At 39.9% G+C, this 26,885-nt stretch overlaps 1 protein-coding gene across 1 annotated transcript in view; it reads left to right on the top strand.

The window, feature by feature from the left end:
* uspl1 (ubiquitin specific peptidase like 1) overlaps nucleotides 1-26,885 on the top strand; it is a 95,789-nt gene that overhangs the window by 23,607 nt on the left and 45,297 nt on the right. The window contains exon 4 of the mRNA XM_028799336.2: nucleotides 12,463-13,108. Within this exon, the coding sequence (XP_028655169.1) occupies nucleotides 12,463-13,108 (646 nt within the window). The remainder of the gene's footprint in view (nucleotides 1-12,462; nucleotides 13,109-26,885) is intronic.

The raw sequence follows: 26,885 nt of genomic DNA, 5'->3' as shown, positions 1-26,885 counted from the left end.
TTGCCTACTCACCCTATCATGGAATGTCATCCCCAGCAACCCTGTGAAGAAACCTAATTTCTGCTGCTTGTACTTTCGATCTCATTATTTTAGGTATTGTCCACAGTGCATGACATAGGATGTACAGTGGGGCAAAAAGTATTTAGTCAGCCACCAATTGTGCAAGTTCTCCCACTTAAAAAGATGAGAGAGGCCTGTAATTTTCATTATAGGTATACCTCAACTATGAGAGACAAAATGAGAAAAAACAAATCCAGAAAATCACATTGTCTGATTTTTGAAGAATTTATTTCAAATTATGGTGGAAAAAAAGGATTTGGTCAATAACAAAAGTTCATCTCAATACTTTGTTATGTATCCTTTGTTGGCAATGACAGAGGTCAAACGTTTTCTGTAAGCCTTCACATGGTTTTCACACACTGTTGCTGGTATTTTGGCCCATTCCTCCATGCAGATCTCCTCTAGAGCAGTGATGTTTTGGGGCTGTCGCTGGGCAACACGGACTTTCAACTCCCTCCAAAGATTTTCTTTGGGGTTGAGATCTGGAGACTGGTTAGGCCACTCCAGGACCTTGAAATGCTTCTTACGAAGCCACTCCTTCTTTACCCAGGCGGTGTGTTTGGGATCATCGTCATGCTGAAAGACCCAGCCACGTTTCATCTTCAATGCCCTTGCTGATGGAAGGAGGTTTTCACTCAAAATCTGATGATACATGGCCCCATTCATTCTTTCCTTTACACGGATCAGTCGTCCTGGTCCCTTTGCAGAAAAACAGCCCCAAAGCATGATGTTTCCACCCCCATGCTTTACAGTAGGTATGGTGTTCTTTGGATGCAACTCCGCATTCTTTCTCCTCCAAACACGACAAGTAGAGTTTTTACCAAAAAGTTCTATTTTGGTTTCATCTGACCATATGACATTCTCCCAATCCTCTTCTGGATCATCCAAATGCTCTCTAGCAAACTTCAGACGGGCCTGCACATGTACTGGGTTAAGCAGGGGGGCACGTCTGGCACTGCAGGATTTGAGTCCCTGGCAGCATAGTGTGTTACTGCTGGTAGCCTTTGTTACTTTGGTCCCAGCTCTCTGCAGGTCATTCACTAGGTCCCCCTGTGTGGTTCTGGGATTTTTGCTCACCGTTCTTGTGATCATTTTGACCCCACGGGGTGAGATCTTACGTGGAGCCCCAGATCGAGGGAGATTATCAGTGGTCTTGTATGTCTTCCATTTTCTAATAATTGCTCCCACAGTTGATTTCTTCACACCAAGCTGCTTACCTATTGCAGATTCAGTCTTCCCAGCCTGGTGCAGGTCTACAATTTTGTTTCTGGTGTCCTTTGACAGCTCTTTGGTCTTGGCCATAATGGAGTTTGGAGTGTGACTGTTTGAGGTTGTGGACAGGTGTCTTTTATATTGAAAACGAATTCAAACAGGTGCCATTTATACAGGTAACGAGTGGAGGACAGAGGAGCCTCTTACAGAAGTTACAGGTCTGTGAGAGCCAGAAATCTTGCTTGTTTGTAGGTGACCAAATACTTATTTTCCACCATAATTTGCAAATAAATTCTTTAAAATCAGACTGATTTTCTGGATTTTTTTTTTCTCATTTTCTCTCTCATAGTTGAGGTATACCTATGATGAAAATTACAGGCCTCTCTCATCTTTTTAAGTGGGAGAACTTGGTGGCTGACTAAATACTTTTTTGCCTCACTATAACCATGCTAACCACGCTATCCTATCAATGTCCAGTGCTTTCAACATCTCCGGTTGGACGTCCACCAACCAAGTAACCATGCCATTATCACATCATTGGAACACTGAGTTCCACTCAACCAGGTGTGTCCAAAACTGCCTCCTGACAGAAGAGCATTTTCACTGAGTTCAGGAGATTTTCAAAGTGTTTCTTCCACCGCTGGACAATTTACCCAAATTAACTCAACAACTCTCCATTCTGGCTTAATACATTCTGGGCAGAGTCGCACCTTTTCCTTCTGAGGCATTGAACAGTTTGCCAGAACAGCCTTGAGGCCATCTTTCTAAATTTTCTCTTTGATATCCACCAACCCAGCCCCACAATTGAGGCCTTGAACAGTGTACATTCGGCTTTATTGATCCCAACCTCACTCTGCCCATGAAAAGTTCTGTCAGTGGTAGGAGAAGCCTCGGCCCAGTCAGATATTCCCAGGATGCCTTAACTGCTTGTTTAGGCTTCTATGGTCTATCTTGCCTACACGCCTCACTTTGAATCCAGTTAACCACCAAGTGGTGAACAATTGACCTCTCTGCCTCTCTCTTCACTAGAATGCCCTAAACATAAGCCTTTAGGTCAGACGATACAATTACAGAGTTTGTCATTGACCTTCAGCATATGATGTTCCTTGTGTTCGAAAATTGTAATTGTTATGTACAATCTGACTAGCACAGAAATCCAGTAACAACTCGCTGTTCTGTTTCATGTCCAGCAGACCTATTCCTCCCAATCACACCCTTCCAGGTATCACAGTCATCCCTGGCTTTGAAGTCCACCAGTAAGCCTACCAAAAATCGGTAGACAACACCCTTTCAGGCACCTCACACATTACTCTAAGCACATGAATACTCTGAACAGCTATTTGGAGCATAAGCACAAACTGTGTTTTCCTGTCTGTGACTTGAGGGGAACCCTGTTGCCCAGCCCTTTGCTGAGAGCTTGTGAGTGTCCCCACATCTACCCGAGTCCTTTCGCACATCAGAGTTCTAGAGTAGGAGAGAGAGAGAGACTGCTCCTGATCAAGAAGTTTGATTCCAGAACCCATGCCATGCATGCAGACGATGCCAACAGGCTTGTACTTTTCCATTTTCCACAACAGCTTGGGCTATGTCCACAACAGACAGGTAATGTTCCAAATTCCCAAAGCCAGTTTCCATTTCCAGGGTGTAGTCCATCTAGGTCTTTTCTGCCTGTACGTACCACTGAACTAGCACCGCATCTGATCCTTGTCCTTCATCTTGCAGGTGATGAACACACAAGATGGCTCCACATTGCCATTTTTTTCAGAGTCTGTCCAGGCTGTGTATGTTGCCCAACCACCAGATGCTTGCTGGCAAATGCCACCTTGTTCCAGGGTCGGGTCCCGGTTACCCTATCCCAGATGGGTTACACTGTTTTCTAATTTGTATTGAAATGAGGGTGGTTGTTGTTTTCAGCCCAAACCTGTTTGTTAAAGGAGACTCTTCTAGGAGCAAATAGTTCAGGTAACAAAGCTCTGAGCGTTCCAAAGATGCATATGCCCCACCACCATGGCAAGGTGGTTCAGTCCAGGGTGGGGTGTATTGACCTAATTTATTGTAAATGACCTATACACCCCAAAGAGTGTGCTGTGCAAGTAAGACTTCTTAAAATGCCCCTTCTTTCGAATGTTCCTTATTAAAGACATAATCCGCTGAAAAGGCTTTGAAAATTATATGGCAAAAAAAGTCCAAACTGGACTTTATTGGTTTGGTATTGGAAAATTCAGGACCTCTCTCTTCTGAGCCCCATAGCATTTACCTGATTAATTTAGATCTTTTATTGTGCAGTCATTGCCAAAATATTTGAAAATGACACAAATACTGGTTTTCACAAAGTTTTCTGCTTTAGTGTTTTTGTCAGATGTTTCTATGGTATACTGAAGTATAATTATAAGCATTTCATAAGTTTCAAAGGCTTTTATTGACAGTTACATTAAGTTTATGCAAAGAGTCAATATTTAATAATAATAATAATAATTCATTACATTTATATAGTTGCAGTGTTGGCTCTTCTATTTTAAGACCACTGCAATTCGCCCACGCATGCTGTCAATCAACCTCTGGTCCAAATCCTGACTGATAGCAGCCCATTCTTTTATAATCAATGCTTGGAGTTTGTCAGAATTTGTATTAGTATTTGTATTTGTATTTGTATTAGTCCACCCACCTCTTGAGGACTTACCAGAAGTTCTCAATGGAATTACAGTCTGGGGAGGTTCCTGGTCATGGACCAACAATTTCAATGTTTTGTTTCCCGAGCCACTTAGTTATCATTTTTGCCTAATGGCACGGCACAGTGCTTCATCATGCTGGAAAAGCCATTGTTTGTCACAAGACTGTTCTTGGATGGTTGGGAGAAGTTGCTGTCAGTGGATGTTTTGGTATCATTCTTTATTCATGGCTGTGTTCTTAGGCAAAATTGTGAGTGAGCCCACTCCCTTGGCTGAGAAGCAACCCCACACATGAATGGTCTCAAGATGCATTACTGTTGGCATAACACGGGACTGACAGTAGCACTCACCTTTTCTTCTCTGGACAATCTTTTTTTCCAGAAGCCCAAACAATCAGAAAGGGGATTCATAAGAGAAAATGACTTTACCCTAGTCCTCAGCAGTCCAATCCCTGTACCTTTTGCAGAATATCAGTCTGTCCCTGATGTTTTTCTTGGAGAAAAATAGCTTCTTTGCTGCCCTTCTTGATACCAGGCCATCCTCCAAAAGTATTCGCCTCACTGTGCATGCAGATGCACTCGCAGCTGCCTGCTGCCATTCCTGAGCAAGCTCTGCACTGGTGGTGCCCCGATCCCGCAACTGAATCAACTTTAGGAGACAGTCCTGGTGCTTGCTGGACTTTCTTAGGCACCCTGAAGCCTTCTTCACAACAGCAGTGGAAATGAATTTTTTGGGATTAAGTTAATTTTCATGGCAAAGAGGGACTTTGCAATTAATTGCAATTCATCTGATCACTGCTCATAACATTCTGGAGTATATGCAAATTGCCATCATAAAAACTGAGGCAGCAAACTTGGTGAAAATTAATATTTGTATCATTCTGAAAACTTTTGGCCACAACTGCTCTTTTTCAAAGTATTGTTACATTTTCAACATTTAAATTTAGGTACCAAATTGACAATGTATTAAACCAATAGTAATATATTGAAAGTTATGACAGTATGTTGGTGTAATAAGCATGTTGTAATGTTTTAATGTAGCAGTTTGTCATGGGAAAAGTGACTGACGTTTATGCACAATACAATGAAGTAACAGTGGACAGGGCACCAATCCATTACAGGATGTGGTTTGGTTTATTTATAATAGATACATAAAACTGAAAAAAAACTCAATGTTGCCTTTTTATTTCAGAATAATTTGCTTTGCTCGCCAACCCCCGGCCCAGCCACTTCATGGCTCTGCTGGGCGCATATGTACACTTTAAACAGATTATTTTCATGAGAAATGTTACATATGCCTAATAGAACTATTGTACATTACAGCGAATATTTAACCATAGTAAAAAATAGTCAAACGTCATAAACTGAAAGAAAACTTGTATGCTTTTGCATTTACGTCATTTTTATTAAGTTCAAAATAAGCCAATTTTTTTTTTTTTTTTTTTTGGCTACCTGTAATGCTTGTGCTTCTTAGCCTTCTTTAAATTGAATCATATTCTGAACTGGTAAATGAATTGGTAATAATTCAACAGAATGTCTTCAACCATGCATTGGCAATTCCATTAAATGCCACCCTCTTTCCATTGCACTGACATACCAAGTATCTAAATATGCTTGAACTTCGTCCTAAGACTGTTTTTGGATACATTCGTGCATATTCTATCGTGCCCTTTATGAATGTACTTGTAGATGTACTTAATACTCATAACTGATGCACAATGCTTGACATTAATATGACCATCAAATTGTTTGAGCAAATACAGGTTATACAGTACAATCATTGAATTATCAATCATCACAATTTTAACAACTTTCTTTCTGTGATAAGTGTGTTGTTCGACGATTATCTCTGCGTCGATAATCAGGAAAGCCAGCCTTAGTCATATTTGTTGAATTAACGAAAGCTTTAGGAAATTTCTTCAAAACACTTTTTTTTTGGGAGTCCCAACATACTGAATCTTTTAAATGAGGTCAGTGAGACAAGTGTTTAATGACTTTGTACCATAATTCAGGAGGTTTCTCTGTTTGGAATTTCAGCACAGACAAAACGATCTATATCATTAGGAGTTAACTTATTTTGTAAAGTAACCAATAAATACATGTGAGGGTTTTGCAGATAAATTTAGTGTAAAGTGTGATACTTTTGGATAAATGGATTTGTATCCATTATTGGCTGTAGAATTTCTAATAGTTCTGATCATTTAACTCTTTCGATTCTATTTTGCATCACTTCTCCGTGTTCATAACGTTAATTTATAAGAGCTGAGAGAGCAGAAAATGAGTCTGTCAAAAGCATTCACACAAATGAGGCGAGAGAACCGTGTGCATGGTTGTATATGGTTGGAAAGAGGACGTGACTTGAAAAAATCTCAAGGCCAAGGTCTTAACTCGCAGGACTTGAAAAAATCTTCCAAAAAGTCTTGTGTCATTGCAGGTTTTTTTATTATAATAGATCTGTCCAATTATCCTTTGTATATCATGTTATATTATGTTCAGGCATTGTATTCTAATACTATATTTTCTTCCATATGTGTAAAATTGCAAAGAATTTCCATGTCTGTATAGTTCCAACAGTAATTTTCTAAGCCTGAAATAGGCCTTGAATTTAATGGGGTTATTTCACAGTTATTGCATTATTTTTCAGAGAGTTTGCCCGCTTGCTGCTTGTAGTCTCACACATAGCATGCAGTCAACTGTTGGAAACTGAGCTGACATTACACATATAAATTTAGTTTTAATCATATCATTTAGTACAAATGTCTTTAATGTGGACCTTGTGATGGTACAGAACTAGTGTTTTTTGCCTTACAGGCTCTCCCATTTGATTAATAGCCTTGTAAGGATCTGTTAGACTTTGCATGCATGTTTTCTGCATCTCTGTGATGATTGATTGGTATTAGTGCGAAAGCCCAAGTATGGCATTGATGGATATTGTCAAGCAAGACTGTGCTTGATCAAGTAACTTTACATTGATAGTGACAAAGTAAGTCAGATGTAGATCCAAATACATTTTTGAAACTGAAAAGAAATCTATCTATCCACTTTTTTTTTTTTTTAACCCCACTTAGAGCAAATAAGCAGGCATCTTTTCCCACAGCAAAGTAAGAAACAAACCTGGCATTTAGAAATCTATGCTTTAGATTAAGTAACACTTGTGCTTAAAATAAGTTATAAAGGGAGGAGTTTTTAGTGTTTTGTTTTGACTGTTTAAGATTAGGTTTAGAAGCTGGGACATATATCGCATCACCTTCAACCTTTCCTTTGAATAACTGGATTGCACAACATAACTAAACATTTAAGTACTCTGGATACTATATATGGATTAAATGATGGATACTAAAGAGAACAGAATGCACCAAATAAAGGGCCAAAGTAAAACCATTCAGTGACTTCATTGATTTGAGTACCTACCATCTCATTTATATTAATACATTCACAGTTACAATAATATTAGTTTATTCCATAACAATATCTGCAGAAGATTACTTATTTCATACTTGAATGTTTATTCCTAGAAGTTAGTGCTGGGTGGTATGACCAAAATTCTATTTCACAGTATTCGACGGTATTTTTTTCCCATGCATGAGTAGATGTTAACCACATTTTCCTCTACAATTACTGTGGTAGACTGGCTAAGAATAACATATTCCACTGTCATGAGAATTGTACAAAAAAAAATTTAATGTGCACACAAGTATTAATACAGGTTTGCATGGCCCCATAAAGTGATAAGTTTTCAAGGAGGGGGGCACTAATGAGGCACTAATGAAGAGAAGGAATCACATTGCATGACAGTTGCAGTCAAAATATAGAACCTTTTTATTGAACAAATTTTGCAAACAACTTAAAATAAAATTTTGACAACATATTGTGAACCATCCAAAGAGGTTGTCAAAAGTTGTATTGCACTGAACATGTCTTAGAAAAGGAATAAATAGTGAATATTTTTTGTAAACCAACTACACTTTGTTAATGTTAACAATCTCTGTCCACTGACACGTTAAAGTGACTTTTTAAACAACTTTACCATCATTAAACTGCATAATATTTAAACTAATAAATAATAGTGCAACTTCCAGTAATGATACTATTACTTCAAAACTTCAAGCCCAGATACATTATACAGTATTGACCAAATAAAAATAAAATAAAACAAGTGGAACTTGGTGATGACATCTTTACCAACTGAACCGTCATTAAGGCAAATTGCATTAATATGGACCTTGCTTCAAGCTAAGCTATATACATAAATAATAAAACTGCAACTTGCATTTATAATGCTATTTATGGTATAGTGGGTCCGCAGCTTCAAAAAAAAAAATGGTTCGTTTTTAAATCCACTCACCCACAGAGACGGACACGGCGAAATTGCACGATCATGGGGAGTTGATGAGGTGATTGGGGCGAGTCACACCCAATCGTTCTCAGTTGCTTAATCGGCTTACTGTGGTGTGTGAATAAGGCGCTGCGCCCACGGAGACACATTTATGTGTCGGCAGGATAGGGGGAAGGCAAAAAGAAAAGATAGAACACAAGGAGGTTAAAGAAGGAAAAAGGCAGTCATGGGAGACGATCCAGACACCAGGAAGGTGAAGGCAGCATGAGCTGAGGCTCCGTGAAGGAGCGCAGGCTGAGGCGATCTAGGGGCTGGTTCACCCCACTGACTAAGCATGTAGAGTGGGGCGAGCAAAATGTAAGACCTCCCAATGGATCTGAGGAGCGACTGAGTGAGCACGAAGGAAGACTGGAGATGTGCCGACCTCGGACAGTCTGGCTGTGCAGTGTGGTGGCAGCTAAGGCAGGGGTTGGTAGAAAGCAGTTCGTGCTGCAAAGGCTCCACCAGCATTGCCAGTGAAGGGTGAGCCGTGGAGACAGAAGGTGGTGTGCTGCAATCAGGCGAGGAGAGAGACTGCATTATTATTATTATTATTATTATTATGGATTTTATCCCCACGTTTCACTGGTTTTATGGATTTGCTATTTATTTGGTTACTGTATTTTTCTGAACACTGCACAATGGACACTTTTGGTTTTATTTTTGACTGTTTTTAACAAAAGCACTTGAGCACTTTCCACCATCCCCTGGCTTCAGTGAGATTTCTCAGCTCATCTCGGTCATAACTATCGATGGTGTTTGTTCAACAAACTCCCATGTGAGAAGAGGGAGTCTGTAGGGGACCAGCATCATCACACTAACCAAGTACAATACACAGTATTGTAAAAAAAAAAAAAATAAATAAAACAAATACAACTTGGCTTGCAGTATTATCCAGTAGTATAGAAACAGTATTCACACATTTGAACATAATGGTCCACATCTGACCTTTTAAAACCAAAGTATCTCCAGACAACAGACACAGCTCCTTTTTTCGGTAAAAGTTCTTCTGTATCATCATGTTCAACTTTATCGTCTGCTATAGCTTCCGTTTAGGAATGTTCTCTGTCCATTTTCAATGCTCAATACCTCCATTAATGCATGTACTCCGTTGGATGCGCGTTTAGTGGTGCAGCAGTGAAAAAGGTCCCCCCTTAAACAGTTTCCACTGCGCCACGTTCCGAAAGTTGTTTAGCCTATTTAAACCGGTGTTCCGGTATAAGAAAAATCCATATCATAACAAAAATAAAAAACTGTTTTTGGTATGAACCGGTATACCGCCCAGCACTACTAGAAATGCGTGTGTACCTGCACACACACACACACATGCAAAAAAAGAGATTCAGCAAGGGTTTTGTGGGTAATCTAGGAACTGAAACTTGCAGATAGATAGCACTATATTTACCCAAGAGTTAAACTTCTAAAGAAAGCATCAATTTAGTTTTAATCCTGTTATTTACTACAGATAATATTGTGCAACAGATTGATCCGGTGGTGCAATTGTTAGGATTGCTACCCCAAAGTATCGAAAAGTTGGATTTTATTACTAGAGTTTTCAGTGTAAATGTAAATGTTTGCATGGGTTGACTACATTAGGTGCTTTCCCAACACAGGAATTCTTTCAGGAAACGGGGAATTTTTAGAAACACTGTCTTTTGTAGCATTCCCACTGCAGGAATTTGGCCATTTGTAGTTCCTGATTCTTTTTAGCTCCTACTCCAGAGTACAGTTTGTACTTTTCTTTCGCCCAAGAACTATCATTGGAGGTGCTCAGGCAATGAACTGTGCTGATTGGTTGACCTCAAGTACTGTCACCATCTTACAAATCTGTTAGTAATTTGGAGAATTATCATTAGCTAAGTTTCCATCCAGTTTTTTGCGACGTTTTGTTATCGACAAACAGAATATACGTAAAAAAATGTGCGAAATTTGCTGTCTCCAGCCTGTTTCCATCAAACTGGCTTTTTATCGACAAAATGGTGTGCGTGATTACGTCATCCCCCCCAAAACGAACTGTCGCATAACTTTTGTTGTATCGCGAAAAAAATCTGCCCTTGAGCCGTTTCCATACATAATTTTGTGTATGTCGCAAATTATCTACCTTTTGTTTTCCACGTTACACCCCCTCCACTAAACAAAGAAATGGAGAGATTATTCAGACAGTTTTTTGAAATTTGCCAGCTTACTGTTATTTCAGTTTCACAAATAATTGGAATTGTACATAATATCCGAAGACGACAGCAGAATGAAGCAGTTGCTTGTCTGATAGCCCTAGAGCTCGAAGAAAGTACCCCAGTGCGACAAAACCCACGGGTATGGGAGAGACGACGGAATAAGACCTTCTGGGAGGAGGTGGTGGAGAGACACTTAACAGAAAATCTCTGGCTGCAACATTTTATAATGACACGGCCGACGTTTGAGATGTTGTGTGGATTCATCAGTCCTGATGTTGCGCCCATCACAGGTTGCCACCGACCACCGGTTCCAACCCAAAAGCGGATTGCCATCGCCCTTTACAAGCTGGCAACCTGCGCCGAGTATAGAGTAGTTGGAGAAACTTTCGGGGTTAGTAAAACTACCGTCCATCGATGTGTATATGCTGTGTGCACCGCTATTAAAGAAAAATTAATGCGGCGTTATATCAGACTTCCGACTGTAGCGGAGGCCAATGAAATTGCATACCGCAATTCCTTGGTGCATCTTGTGCCACAGATTTACGGTGCGCTGGATGGCACGCATGTGCCTATTCTTCCCCCGACGGAAGGCTACCGCGATTACATTAATCGCAAAGGGTGGCCATCTATTGTTCTCCAGGCCCTTGTTGATGACAGGTGCATGATACGAGACATTTGCGTTGGCACTCCTGGAAGTGCCCATGATGCAGCTGTGTTTGCAACATCGGATCTGTACAGGTGAGCCTACCTTTCAACATCCCTTCTCAGTGCGATAACAACTGAATTAACCTGCTTCCCTTAAGGTTTTTAATTAAAACTGAAATTTGAATTAATACAAAATAACGACGTTTAATTAAAAAAAAAACTCTCTTCATCAGACCATGAGAACCGCTCCGCCATTCTCGTTTTGATTGCACGTGATAAAAATGTGACACATTTATTTGCGCTAAAGCCCTTTTTTCCTACAAAAAGTGTTTCCAATGTAGTTTTTGCAACATCTGAAGTATCGATATGGAATTTATGCGCTAAAGTTAAGCGGAAAAATATTATGTCGACATGTACAACATTTTATCGATAATTAGCATTTCCATCAGCTATATCGGTAAAAAAATTTGAAGTGCTAAATATTTTTTCGCAAAAACTCCTTGGATGGAAACCTGGCTATTGAAGATGAAATGCTTGATTAGCTGCATCTCTTGTGTAGCGTGCACTGCACTGCGTGCCACATTTAAACAATCTCCCCAACATTGCTTCGAAGCAGTAAGGTACAAGAATCCCTTGTGAACTCCTGATTGCATTGCATTTCATACTACACTGCTCTTCATAGCCGTGCCATGCACTAATTACATTGAAGCCATAATTTCCCCCGTGGCATTATTGCTTTGAAGTAATATGGTGGAGGGGTCCTTTGTGAACTTCCGATTTGTCTCCACTTCAAAACGCATCACTTTTCTTCACACATCACATATTTTGCATAAAGGTTACAGTTCCTATTGTGCAGTGGGAACACAATGCACAAAATCGGACAGGGACTAAAAGTGACGCAAGGGCCTACAAGAGCTCATTGGTTCCTGACAACAAAGTTCCAGTGGTGGGAAAACTCCAAATGAGTGCAGTCTGCTTGAGGAACTACAGTATGTCCTTACCAGGGTGTTTTTTTAAATATTGCATGTTCATTTTTTGCTGTAGTTTTCATGGTCATTCCAGAATTTTTCTAACTCCCTTTGAAAAAATTGTAGTTAACAGATGCTATTGCAAGAGTTTTATGGAAGATTTTTTTTTTTTTTTTTTTTTTTTTTTTTTTTTTTACACTTTTCCCTGTATCACAAGATTATCTCTGCAGGCATGGATAGGTTCTGTCTATGATATTATACCCTTTTCTGCAAATAATATACTTCGTTTTCTCCTGAGGAAATGGTTTGCATTGTTTCTTTGCGAATGTAACACTTTTTTTTTCATTTTTCTTTAAACAGTGCATTTATCCCTTGGGATGTCATCCTTTGAAATACTTTTTGTTACCCAACAACACACCAACAAACCTCTCTTCAGCCTTCAACCTAGTAAAGAGAAAACACATCTCCAGTCCTGAGTGTCAAGATTTTATTTCTCCTTTAAAACGTCGTAAGAAAACCGCAGATGTTATTGTGGAAGAATCTCAACTGGTTTCAGAGAATTCATGTAATAATCTGGGCAATTTTCCAAAAAATATTTCCTCAGATGGCAAAGAATTTCTCTCAGGGAGTAATTCACAAAGTGACAGTGCAAGTAATGTTTCAGACAATTCACAGCAGCCAGAGAACTCGTTTAAGGCAAATCCTGACACAAGCCAACATCCTTGTTCTGTGGAAAAGCCAATTGACACAGTTGCTAATTCCCAGAGACTGGAATGTGTTCCAAAAGATGCTGAAATGGAAGAGATTCCACAATATTTTCGCATTCATTGGAGGAACAAATCCATGCTCTGTTGGCTTGATTGTTTGTTGGTAGCACTGGTAAGCTCCAGAGGATTAAAACAGCATTTGCAGAAACAAAGTGAAGAGCAGTCTCCTGTTCAGAAATTGTGTTGTGTATATGAGAAAGCCAGCAACCTTGTGTCAGAGGGACTTCAGAACAACCAAGGTAAACCATTTTAAAGTTTTACTTTCTGTTATAATTGTCAGTGAGTATTGCCCAAAGTCATTTTTGTTTTCAGTGTACAAGTATTCTTCTTGCAGTTCAGAAAAAAGAATTACTGTGTCTCTTTTGAACCCTGTGCTCAGTCATACGTGCAGGTTTTTTAATCTATATTTGAGTCACAGGTTAAGTTACTTGCTCAGGTGCAATGCAGTACTTTAATATGTACTTGAATATAAACGTGTATTAGAATTCATCACTACTTATTTATTTTTATTTTTGCACTTTCTTAGCTGTGCCAGTGTATTTTTTTATGGCCTAAGTGGAGTATAAACCAGGGGTCTCCAACACGTCGCTCGCAAGCTGCCAGTAGCTTGCAACCCCTTTCCAAGTAGCTCGCCCAAAAGGTTAATGAATCCTACATAAATTTGAAAACTTGATTAGTCAAATTAGGAGTGTGCGATATTTCCAAAAAATCATATCATGATCCTTTTAACACAAAATCATGATCCACAATCTGAATTGCAATCCTTTTAACACAAAATCATGATCCACAATCTGAATTGCAATCTATCTTTTCAATGTGGCATACACTTAAGATATATCCGGACTCAAACTCATCAAGACCTAAGTAACATTTTATTTGAAATATCAAAGTTGAATTCAATTGTTCTTTCGTTCACTAGCTAAGTGGAGTTAAGGAACACTGCCAGAAGCTAGCTGGTGAGTGAGGAAGGCCCCCCACCTCCCTTCGGCCTGCTGCGTGTTTCTTGGTTTCGTGCAAATACATCGGTACCGCAAGCGAACAATGATACATAGCGAAATAACAAGTCGCAAAATCAGCTGGAATGTTCAAGCAAATTATAGAAAAAAACCCGATCTAAATCCGTTAAGTAGTTCTCTCGTGAAAAGCAGACAGACAGACACTGGATTTTATATATTATATATTAGTAAATGTTCAAAAGAATGTGCAGTTAAAGTCTCAGCATCATTCTCAGCATTTCTGGAGCTTAGTAGAGCCAGATAACTATAAGAATCTTCACCAAACAGCTTTGAAAATGTCTGCTTTGTTTGGGTCTCCATACCTCTGTGAGTCTCTGCCTTTTCTGACATGAATGTCATGAAATCAAAGTTCAGAACAAAACTGACAGATGAACATTTAAATGACTTCATAAGAGTGAACCTAAGTGTCTACACACCACCATACACCTCTCTTGTTGACTCCATGCAGTGCCAGTACAGTAATCTCTCGCTATATCGCACTTCGACTTCACTCCATCGCGGATTTTATATGTAAGCATATTTAAATATATATCGCAGATTTTTTGCTGGTTCGCGGATTTCTGCGGACAATGGCTCTTTTAATTTCTGATACATGCTTCCTCAGTTGGTTTGCCCAGTTGATGTCATACAAGGGACCCTATTGGCAGATGGCTGAGAAGCTACCCAACCAGAGCGCGTATTACATATTAAATAAAACTCCTCAAATATATTGCGAGCACGGGGGCTGTTCGCACCCCTAGAGGATACGGCCGCTCCTCAGAAAACGCTAAAAGATTACCTTCACATTGCTGCCATCCTTGCTGGGCTTACATGTGGCTGCTTTGTCAAGAGATATGCTTCCCACACGGTGCTTCGCATACTTAAAAGATCAAACGGCACGTATTGATTTTTGATTGTTTATTTTTCTCTCTCTCTTGCTCTGACATTCTCTGCTCCTGATGGAGGGGGTGTGAGCAGGGGGGCTGTTCGCACCCCTAGACGATAGGGACGCTTGTCTAAAAATGCTGAAAGATTATCTTCACATTGCTCCCTTCTATGCAGCTGCTTTGTCAAGCAACATACTTCTCGCACGGTGCTTCTCATACTTAGAAGCTTGAACGGCACGTATTGATTTTTGATTGTTTGTTTTTCCTCTGTCTCTCTCACTGTCTATGACATTCTCTTCTCCTGACAGATGGGGTGTGAGCAGGGGGGCTGTTGGCACACTGGTCTTAGAGGATACGAACGCTCCTCTAAAAAATGCTGAAAGACTACCTTCACATTGCTCTCTTACTTGCAGCTGCTTTGTACGGCGGTGCTTCGCATACTTAAAAGCCAAACACCCTATTGATTTTTGCTTGTTTGCTGTTTTCTCTCTCTCTCTCTGACATTCTCTGCTCCTGACATACACTCCTTTGTAGAGGAAGATATGTTTGCATTCTTTTAATTGTGAGACGGAACTGTCATCTGTCTTGTCATGGAGCACAGTTTAAACTTTTGAAAAAGAGACAAATGTTTGTTTGCAGTGTTTGAATAAAGTTCCTGTCTCTCTACTACCTCCTGTGTTTCTGTGCAAATCTGTGACCCAAGCGTGACAATATAAAAATAACCATATAAACATATGGTTGCTACTTCGTGGATTTTCACCTTTCGCAGGGGGTTCTGGAACGCAACCCCTGCGATCGAGGAGGGATTACTGTAATCTGACTAACTAAAAAAACCATCACACATGAAACTGGACCTGTGAATACTCTTGTGAAGTGAAACAGTGACATATAACAAAATGACAAATTAATAAGTAATATCTGTGTATTTGTAATTGCATTGTTTCGTTTTGACAGCATTCTAGAAAAATGCATACAGATATACAAAATGCACTTGCAGGTGAACTACATATTTTTTGTGATGTTTTAATGCAAAATGTGAGTTGTGGACACCAACATTTTGTAAATGTTCAGGCAAAACAAGCTTATTCAGTTTGTTTGGGTTGAAATAAGCAATGAGAATAAACGTTAGAAAACATGAGTAGCTCTCGGCCATTTTGTGACTGCAGTTTAATAAGCTGCCTTTTTGAAAGGGTAAGTTTTTGTATTTTTCAGGTCAGTTATTTTTTCCACAGTCGTTATGTGTATTGATTAGCCATAGGAAATCTAAAGCAGTGTTCTTCAACCTTTTTTCACCACAGGCCAGTTTCATGCAAGACCATTTTTCACAGACTGACCATCACGAGTGCATAATAAAGTGCATAATAAAACTCACCATAACACAGAATCATTTGGAACCCTGAGCTTGTTTTCCTGCAATGAAGCAGTCCCATCTAGGGGTAATGGAAGACAGTAATACCCAACGTATGTTCCTTATGTCCAGTCTAACCCCGTAATTATGTTTTTGTTGCTGTTAATGCAGAAAACCTTGCTTCAGCAAGGGAGGATGTTGGAAATGGAAGCAAGGTTTTTAGTCCTAGCGATTGTGCACCAGCTAGGAGAATGAAGGCCCAGGCTCATTCTCTTCCAAAATCCCTGCTGATGTTTGAAACATGTCAAATATCCCTATGTTCACTCGCCATCCCCACAGTTCCAGTTTAGCTTTGAATCCATCCACTATATCTGCCAACTTGAAGACATTTGTCGTTCTCCCCTGAAATGACAAATTGAGTTTCAATATGGCACACAATTACGCAAGTTTTGCAATCCATTCCGTGTTGGTGAAATGTACTGCCAGTGGCGACTGCTTTTCTAAAACAAATCACTGGCTCTCGTAATTCACCCTCTGGCCAACAGTCTACCTTTACAATGCCAACTAACTTCTGTATATAAGAGAAGATATTTGTGCTCTGCGTCCCTCTCCTCACAAAGCTGCTCGAATAGATGCAAGTTAAGGGCATGTACTTTGATGTGTTTAATAGCTTTAATAACATTGTTCAAAACACTTTTCAGTTCAGGTGACATTTTTCAGCTAACCAATATTTCTCTTGTGTGTAGACTCGTATTCAGGCACAACCTCCTTGACCCATGTTGTGAAACTAGAAAGCCATCCAGTCATGGCAGAAGTGCAGTCCATTTGTACACTGACACAAATGGACCAATTCAATTTTCCTGATAATATAATAATTTAAAGACTTGAATAGTTCTGCATCTGTGGGTTTGGTCGGCAATGATAATGCAAAAAAGATATCCTCATGCACCTTCTCCTGAAATATACATTACTAGGGGGCTCTGCCCCCTGCTCGCTTCGCTCGCCAACCCCTGGCGTTGGGACATGAGAAAGAGTCAGATGTATGAATTAGATATAGAATAGTGTGCAGCTTTGGATGATGCCCATAGAAATAACAAATAGAGTGTTTGTCATATATTAATGTTTTATTGTAATATTTCTTTGTATACAACATTAGTAGTAAAGATGGTGTCTTGTCCTTGAATGAGTCTTCCTTGGCATGGATTATTTATAATTTTAACTTTAACGTCAGATGAACGGCGAACACGTGAGAAGGCAACATAAAGTTGTCCATGTCCAAAAACGGGTTCAGAGAGGTAGATGCCAACCTTGTCCATGGTTTGTCCTTGTGATTTGTTGATGGTCATGGCAAATGCAGGTTTAATGGGGAACTGTCGGCGTTTCAATGTAAAAGGTAATTCTAGCTCAGAACTTGTAAGGTCAATTCTAGGAATGAGAACAGTATTGTTAGCATGTGATCCTGTAAGAACTGTCGCTTGAATAACATTGCGTGTCATGGTGTTGACGACTAACCGTGTGCCATTGCATAAACCCTGTTTTGTGTTAAGGTTTCTTAATAGCATGATTATTGTTCCGTTTTTAAGGGCAAGGTCGTGTTGTGGTAATCCGGCAGGGTTAATAGTGTTCAAATATTCTAAGGGGAAATTTATATGTTCATTGTCGTCATCAGAGTCAACTTTGTCTGAGCTTAGAAAGATCTGTGTCTCTTCAGGAAGTAATGAAATGACTTGGTTATTAATGTGATTAACATTAATATTTTTTGGACATAATATAGTGCGTTGTGTTAACAGGGGTATTTGGTCTAATGTGATTGCTGTTCCAAATATCTCTTTTACTAAGTCGTCTGAGATAAAGGATTGTGGAATGGAAATAATATCTGGGTGAAGTCCATCTGTATTTGTGAGTGTACCATTTCCCAGTTGTATTAGCCAACTGTTATATTCTGGATCTGGACATCGCATGTTTTGTACCAACTGTATTGTTTTAAAGCAATGCCAATTGTCTGCGTATTTTAAGGTGGACTGAACAATAGCTGAGCGCATGGCATGTGGAACAATAGCTAAGCATTGTCTAAAATCTCCTCCTAATAAAAGAACTTTTCCTCCAAAGGGAATATTATTATTCATCAACGTTTGTAGAAGTTTATCAATGGTGTTGAGTAAGTGACTGGATGCCATTGTACATTCATCAATAATTATCAGTTTTGCAAGACGGATGTCTCGGGCATTGCTACTGTGAATGTTCATAGTGGATACTGATGTCTCTGTGATTGGGACCGGTATTTTGAATATTGAGTGACATGTACGACCATTTATTAACAGATTTGCTGCCACTCCGGAGGATCGCAGTCACTGTTAATATGTTTCCTTTTCTGCAGTTGAACGGTTAATAGTGCTTTATTGTAAGGAGATCCACCTATGCTGACACCTATGCTGTCTAGTGTGAAGGTGTTGACGTTCACTTTAGAATATGTGGCTTTGGGTGTCACTTCTTATGGATGTGTGTGTGTGGGGGGGGGGGGGGGGGTGAGGATTGTTGTTGCGCGAGCGTCTTCTTTCTTTTTGTGTTTCTGTGTCTTGTTTGAATCCCCCTCTTTGTGTGTGTCCCGTCCGTTGCTTGTAGGGTCTGTGGGGTGGGCTTCGCTCGCCAACCCCTGGTGTTGGGAATGACAAAGAGCGTGATGTATGAATGAGATATAGAATAGTGTGACGGTGTAGATGATGCAAATAGAAATCAAACAATAAAGTGTGTGGCACAGTGTAAAGGTTTATTTGAAAATTTCTTTGTACACGCCGTTTAAGTGTAAAAGGTAATTCCAGCTCAGAACTTGTAAGGTCATTTAAAATGGTTATTGTTGTGATCAGAGTCAAGTTTGTCAGAGCTTAGAAAGAGTTGTGTCTCTCCAGGAAATAATGGAATGACGTGGGTATTTATGTTTTCCACATTAATATTTTTTGGACATAATATAGTGCGTTGTGTTAAAAGGGGCATTTGGTCTAATGAGATTGCTGTTCCAAATGTCTCTGTAACTAAGTCGTCGCAGATAAAGGCTTGAGGAATTGTAATAATATGTGGCTGAAGTCCATCTGTATTGGTGAGTGTACCATCTCTCAGTTGTAATAAGCAATTGTTATGATCTGGTTCTGGACATCGTATCTTTTTTACTAACTGTATCTTTTGAAAGTAATGCCAATTGTCTGCGTATTTTAAGGTGCACTGAACAATAGCTGAGTGCATGGCATCTGGAAGAATAGCTAATCACTGTCTAAAATCTCCTCCTCATAAAAGTACCTTTCCTCCAAATCGAATATTATTATTCATAAACGTTTGTAGAAGTTTATGAATGGTGTTGAGTAAGTGACTTCATGTCATTGAACATTCATCAATAAACAACATTTTTTCAAGACGGATGTCACGTGCAGTGCCACCGTTAATGTTCATAGTGGATACCGATTTGTAGGATCTAATGCAGTTGATAAAGATTTAACTTTCAGGTACATCGTCAGTTATAAGCTTCTGTAGATATTCAGTATATGAATGTAAAGAAGGCAGTCTAATTTGACCCTTTTGACAACAACGTGTAAATGTATAACTTGTATTGCCAGTTGTTTCTTCAGGGAAGTGAACTGAATGACAATGATTGCAAATGACATTCATTAATCCGAATGAATTTTCCTGGTGTATGTTTTCCTTGTGCCGTTTGAGAGGCGCGTTGTTGCATGTGTAGTATTTGGGACGTGTTGTTTGGGAGCTGTAATCGATTTGCCTGTGCTGTGTGAGAAGCCCGTTGTAGCCTTCGCTGCCATTAACGTATGTCTGAGACGGGAGGTGTTTCGTTTTGAATCCGTGTCTGTTGCGATGCAACACTTTGATTGATAGATTGCGTAATGTGGATCTAGGATGTAGATTTGTGCATATTTGCGTTGTTGATTTGTTTCAGGGTGCACTGCTCCAATGCGATGCAGTATTTGTGCACATATGCGAAAGCAGTATGGGCCATTGCCTTTTGGTGGCCTGATATTTACTCCGGTATATGCAAAAGCAAATGAACTATTGTAGGATCTAATGCAGTTCATAAAGTTTTTACTTTTAGGTACATCGTTAGTTAGAAGCTTTAGTTGAGCTTTGCGTTTTTGGAGTCGAGACATTTTTTCTTATGGATGTGTGGGGGGGGATCGTTGTTGCGCGAGCGTTTTGTTTCTTTTTGTGTTCCTGTGTCTTGTTTGAATCCCCCTCTTTGTGTGTGTCCCGTCCCTTGCTTGTAGGGTCTGTGGGGTGGTTTTGTGTTCTTTTTTTTGGTCTTCCATGGGCTTGTTGAATCCCCCTCTTGGTGTGTGTCCCGTCCCGTCCCGTGCCTGTAGGGTGGGGGGGGGGGGGGGGGGTATGGTCGTGCCTTGCTATTGTGCGCTCGTCTGTTCTTTTTTTTTTTGGTGTGTTTAGTTTCGTGTGCAATGTGTTTCGTGCTTTCCCCTCGTTTGAGTACTCTTTAATGTTTTTTTTCCTTATTTTGGTGCTTGTTGAGCCTCATTTTTGTGACTCCTTTCTGTATGTGCTCACTCCTGTTTTCTGTGCTCTTGTCGGACTCTTTTTGCGCCTGCGTCTCTCGCGGACCCTCATCCGCTTCTCTCGCCCTCTTTTGTCCGCCTTTCTCGGGTCCTCAGCCGACTCTCGCGGACTGTTTGTTGCGCCGGCGCAGTACGTCTTTTTGCAGCTACGGCCCATGGCCGGATGTGCCTGCGTCCATCATCCGGTTTAGCATTCTCGGTTAGTAATATGGATTGCCTTGTCATCATCAGTAGAATCATCAACCTGGAATGCATACCACGGTGACTTGTTAATCCTCTAACAATTGTGCCTCAGTGTCCGCTGTTTCATCAATTTGTGTAGTGATGGTGCTAGCCAAAAGAGGAAACTGTACTACCATTTTAATTGCAGCCTATCCTAAAAGTTCACGACAAAAGTCCTTCGCAGCAGACAGGATCAATTAATTCTTCACCGATAGTGAAAGGTGTCTTAGCCTTAGCAATACGGTGAGTCACTAAGTATGAGGCTCTAATTTCAGACAGATTTGTTGATGTGATGGCTTTCAATATTTGATTCCCTCCTTTGTGTTTTTCTTTTCTCTTTCAAAAACTCCAAAGGCTTGTCTTTTAATGTAGGGTACTTGGTCTCTATGTGGTGAAGCAGTTTTGAAGGCTTCATGGCCTCATTAGATAGCCGAACGACACATATTACACAGAGAGGGCTACTTGTAGCATGTGAATCAGCTGTTGTGATAAACCCGTACTTTAAGTAGAACTTTTGGTATTCATTTTCTTTTAATTGCAGCTTTCTTTTTGTTGGCAGTCTTAGAGTCTTCTGCTGTCTCATCGTTGGGTCTTTCCCCTTTTTCAAAGATGCTCTCCAGAGAAGTTTGTTGTTTACTTATTTTAGCCACAGTTAGTGTGTTTTGGGTTAAAGTGGAAAAAGGGATGGAGGGAGCTAAAAGTGGAGAAAGAAGCAGATGGGAAGAAAACAAAGAAGAGGCACTTGGAGTAGTTTTCCTAGTTTCATTTTTCATTACCTAACACAGCTTGTGGGCTTAATTTATCAGGCATCAAAACTGTGTCAGAGACTAGTGTGGGAAAGAGGCATAGACAGAAGTGATGGGAAGATAATCTGGTAATTTTTCAACATAAAACACACTGTAGACTTTTATATAGTCAAAATGGAAATAAAAATAGTTTTTTCATTCTTTGTGTGTAGCCTGGTACCGGTCCATGGCCCAGTGTTTAGGACCACTGCTCTAAAGTGAAGTATTTTTCTGCTTTATTGTAAATATCATTCTTTTGTTTGAATTTGAAAATGGAATCAAAAGAACACAAATCCAAACATAAACAAACCCTGGAAACTAACTGAATACATCCATTTTTCAATCCAGGAATGTTTTTGAGTATTGATTGGTTTCTTGCGATTACACAAATGCCATAAGATTTTATTTTATAAAAAAAAAAAATGATACTATTAAGTTATACTGTTTTTAGAAGAGGTCTGGTAAGGCTGTTTTCGCCATAGCCTGTCTCCCTATAGAGTAACCTTTCATCCTGCACCTAGTGAATGCTGTAGGTCAAACTGGCACTTCCAATTTTGCTATGCCTGGAAAACAAATCCTTGGCTTTAAAACCTGTTCCAGACACACTTACAGTCAGCCTCTGGGCCATATATGATAAAATGGTCAGTCACCAAGTGACACCCCAGAGATGTCTTCTTGTGGTACCAGGTGAAATACTTGCTTGAACAAAGAGCTATAATTCAATGGTTTGAAATTTTGTTGGATAAAATTTTGCGCCAGTAGTCAACCAAAAAGGATGGGTTTATGTGTACCCAAGAAACCAATGGCAAAAGGTATTATCCTTCCTTTAAAAACCAATGCACACACACTAGATATGATCTGTATATTAATGTTCCATATAGCTGGACACCATTATGGCTGTAACAAAGGCTGGAATGATCCTTTTGACTCTGAAGGGCAGCCAGTGCTGAACTGGAAAAATTTAAGACTCTTCTTTATTGGAGTTAGTAAGGTTTTGTCTTATGGCCCCTTCATCTAAGAGATGGTTAAGTGTACGAACAGGAGAGGGACCGTATGTAAAAGTCACGCGTTTGTCTTGCTTAAGACAGGAGTTGGATGATCACCAGCTGCACAGTAGGCGTAAACGTTTCTAGCAACCAAGGACCTATTGTCTGAAAAAACGTTGAAGAGAAAACTGCAGTACCACCTGAAATCAGAAGGTGTGACCAAGGCGGAGAAGAAGAGATCCTGAACAAGGAGAGAAAAGCATGCTTAAGATCCTTCCAGATATGGGAAAAATCCAACCAGTAATGGAATGAAGCAGTACCTCAACCAAACTATATGTATATCTACTTTAATTAAGAGAAATATTAATTGTAACTTTAATAATTAGGATAAAGCCTGTTAATGTATTTGTATCACCGTAACTGAAAAGTAATAACCTTTGTGAAAGGTACATCTTTAACTGTTTCTTTCTAAATCCAGTAGGAAGGTTTACAACGGCATCATTTATATGCACACACAGAGCCTTGTGTGTGTGTGTGTGTGTGTGTGTGTGTGTGTGTGTGTGTGTGTGTGTGTGTGTGTGTGTGTGTGGATATGGTAATGCAGATTAGCTGCAAGCAAATAAATGCCACAGCACAAGCAATAGAAGCTTAATAACTAGATCACAATTCATAAGTTATATACTTTTGGAGAGAAAAAGTTCAACTAAGCTATTGTAATTTGTGTTTTTTTTTTTTTTTTTTTGTTTTTTGTTTTTTTTGTCATCTTGTGTGTATGTGTATATGTACATACATACACACAGTATCTATTCTAAATTTGTTGGTACCCTTCCACAAAAGAAGAACCCTCAATTGTATCCGAAATAACTTGAAACTGACGAAAGTAAGCTGTGCGTTCTGGGTCATTATCCTTTTGGAGCATCAATGACTTGCACAGAGGCAGAGCTTTCCGATAATAGGCAGTACATTTAGCTCCAGGATATCTTGAGTCTTGAGATTTCATCATTTAATGCATAGACTCAAGACATCCTGTGCCAGACGAAGCAGAGCAGCCCAAAAACATAACCAGGTCTCCAACATGTTTCACAGTAGGTATGGTGGTGTTTTTTGAAAGTTCAATTTTTTTGTTTGTGGACATAGGACGATGTGACTTGCCAAAAAGGTCCAATTTTGTCTCATCTGACCAAAGAACATTCTCCCAGAAGTATTGTGGCTTGTTAGTGTTAATATGCATTTTAGTAAATTTAAGAGGGCAGAGCACAAGTTTTTTTTTTTTTTTTTTTTTTTTTTTTTTTTTTTTCTTTTTTAACCTTATCAACCATGTTTTTGACCAGGACAAAAAAAAGTAGGAAGCCAAATACATGATTAGTAGGTTGACATTTGCAGTTTAAAAGGTCATGTTCTCTCTTAATAGCATAAAACTGCATTTAAGGACTTGTAAGTGCACTTCCTTCTGACTTAAAGTTACACTAGTGTTCTCCCTAAAATTCCTATATCTCAGTATCTCGACTGTAAAGAAGCTCCTTATAGTAGCAGTTATGGTTGGGGATGTGACAGATACCATATCACAAGATTTCAAGTCATATTTTTCTAAGGCTAGTTTGGGAATTACTGAACAACCTCAACAATACCCCAACTATATCAGTGCTTCATTTGAAAAACATACCACAAAAGCAAAGAAATAAGTTTGGAATTTGTGTATATTGTTGTAAGTCTACTATATAGTAAAACATTCGGGTCTGTGTGTCCAGTTACTCAAAGCAATCTGATTTGTCAGTTTCATTTTTGAAAGGCAAATGAAAAGAGGAAGTGTTAGTGTGAGAGACACAACAAGGATTAAAGGCATAGGAGGCACACTGAGAGTCACCTTCATAGGCTAGTCAAGACAGTAAAGGACCTGAAAGTACACGTAGGGAAAGAGATATCAAAATCTTTAAAATGTATTCAATCCCTGTCTTTGAGGGTAACATGGTTCATAATGAAATAATGTCTTGCTAACCTAGTCTGTCATCCAATCATTATTTTTCAGCATGTGAAATTCTGAGCCAGTGGGAAAGTAATACTGATAACATGAAGAACCATTGATAAATGTCGTCTTCTTCTTTCAGCTGCTCCCGTTAGGGGTTGCCACAGTGGATCATCATCTTCCATATCTTTTTGTCCTCTGCATCTGTTCTGTTACACCCATCACCTGCATGTCCTCTCTGACCACATCCATAAACTTTCGCTTAGGCCTTCCTCTTTTCCTGTTCCCTGGCAGCTCTATCCAGGGATTCCTTAGCATGCTTCTCCCAATACACCCAGCATCTCTCCTCTGCACATGTCTAAACCAACGCAATCTCGCCTCTTTGACTTTGTCTCCCAACTGTCCAATTTAAGCTGACACTCTAATGTACTCATTTCTAATCCTATCCATCCTCATCACACCCAGTGCAAATCTTATCATCTTTAAATGTGCTACCTTCAGCTCTGTCTTCTGCTTTCTGGTCAGTGCCACCGTCTCCAACACATATAACATAGCTTGTCTCACTACCATCCTGTAGACCTTCCCTTTCACTCTTGTTGATACCTGTCTGTCACAAATTACACCTGACCCTCTTCTCCACCCATTCCACTCTGCCTGTACTCTCTTTTTCACCTCTCTTCCACAATCCCCATTACTCTGTATTGTTGATCCCAAGTATTTAAACTCCTCCACCTTCGCCAGCTCTACTCCCTGCATCCTCACCATTCCACTGACCTCCCTCTCATTTACACACATGTATTCTGTCTTGTTCCTACTGACCTTCATTCCTCTCCCCTTTAGAGCATATCTCCAGGGTCTCCTCAACCTGCTCCCTACTATCGCTAAAGATCACAATGTCATCAGCAAACATCATAATCCAAGGGGACTCCTGTCTAATCTCATCTGTCAACCTGTCCATCAGCATTGTAAATAAGAAAGGGCTCAAAGCCAATCCCTGATGTAATCCTGCCTCTATCTTGAATGCATCCGTCACTCCTACTGCAGACCTCACCACTGTTACACTTCTATCCTACATATCCTGTACAACTCTTACGTACTTCTCTGCCACTCCCGACATCCTCATACAATACCACAGCTCCTCTCGAGGCACCCTGTCATATGCTTTCTCCAGGTCCACAAAGACGCAATGCAACTCCTTCTGGCCTTCTCTAACCTTCTCCATCAACATCCTCAGAGCAAACATTGCACCTGTGGTGCTCTTTCTTGGCATGAAACCAAACTGTTGCTCACTAATCATCACCTCACTTCTTAACCTAGCTTCCACTACTCTTTCCCATAACTTCATGCTGTGGCTCATCAATTTTATTCCCCTGTAGTTACTGCAGTCCTGCACATCCCCCTTATTCTTAAATATCGGCACCAGTACACTTCTTCTCCACTCCTCAGGCATCCTCTCACTTTCCAAGATTCCATTAAACAATCTGGTTTAAAAACTCCACTGCCATCTCTCCTAAACACCTCCATCCTTCCATAGGTATGTCATCTGGACCAACGGCCTTTCCATTTTTCATCCTCTTCATAGCTGTCCTTGCTTCCTCCTTGCTAACATTATACAAAGTTATTGTCTGTTATACCTGCATTTTTATCAGTCTTTAATTTAATATTGTTTTTTATTAGTATGCTGCTGCTGGATTATGTGAATTTCCCCCTGGGATTAATAAAATATCTATCTATCTATCTATCCCGTTGCACTTCCTGATTCACTATCTCCACATCATCCAACCTCTTCTCTCTCTCATTCTCTTCATTCTTGAGACTCTCAAAGTACTCTTTCCATCTGCTGAACACACTCTCCTCGCTTGTGAGTACGTTTCCATCTTTATCCTTTATCACCCTAACCTACTGCACGTCTTTCCCAGCTCGGTCCCTCTGTCTAGCCAATTGGTACATGTCCTTTTCTCCCTCCTTAGTGTCCAACATTTCATACAACTCATCATATGCATTTTCTTTAGCCTTTGCCACCTCTCTCTTCACCTTGCATCTTATCTTCTTGTACTCTTGTCTACATTCTGCATCTCTCTGATTATCCCACTTCTTCTTTGCCATCGTCTTCCTCTGTATACTCTCCTGTATTTCCTCATTCCACCACCAGGTTTCCTTTTCCTCCTCCCTCTTTCCAGATGTCACACCAAGCACCCTTCTTGCTGTCACCCTTACTACATCTGCTGTAGTTTCCCAGCTGTCTGGTAATTCTTCACTGCCACC

Source organism: Erpetoichthys calabaricus, chromosome 4, assembly GCF_900747795.2.
Source record: "Erpetoichthys calabaricus chromosome 4, fErpCal1.3, whole genome shotgun sequence".
Classification (NCBI taxonomy): domain Eukaryota; kingdom Metazoa; phylum Chordata; class Cladistia; order Polypteriformes; family Polypteridae; genus Erpetoichthys; species Erpetoichthys calabaricus.
This window is presented reverse-complemented; position numbering and strand designations above follow the sequence as displayed.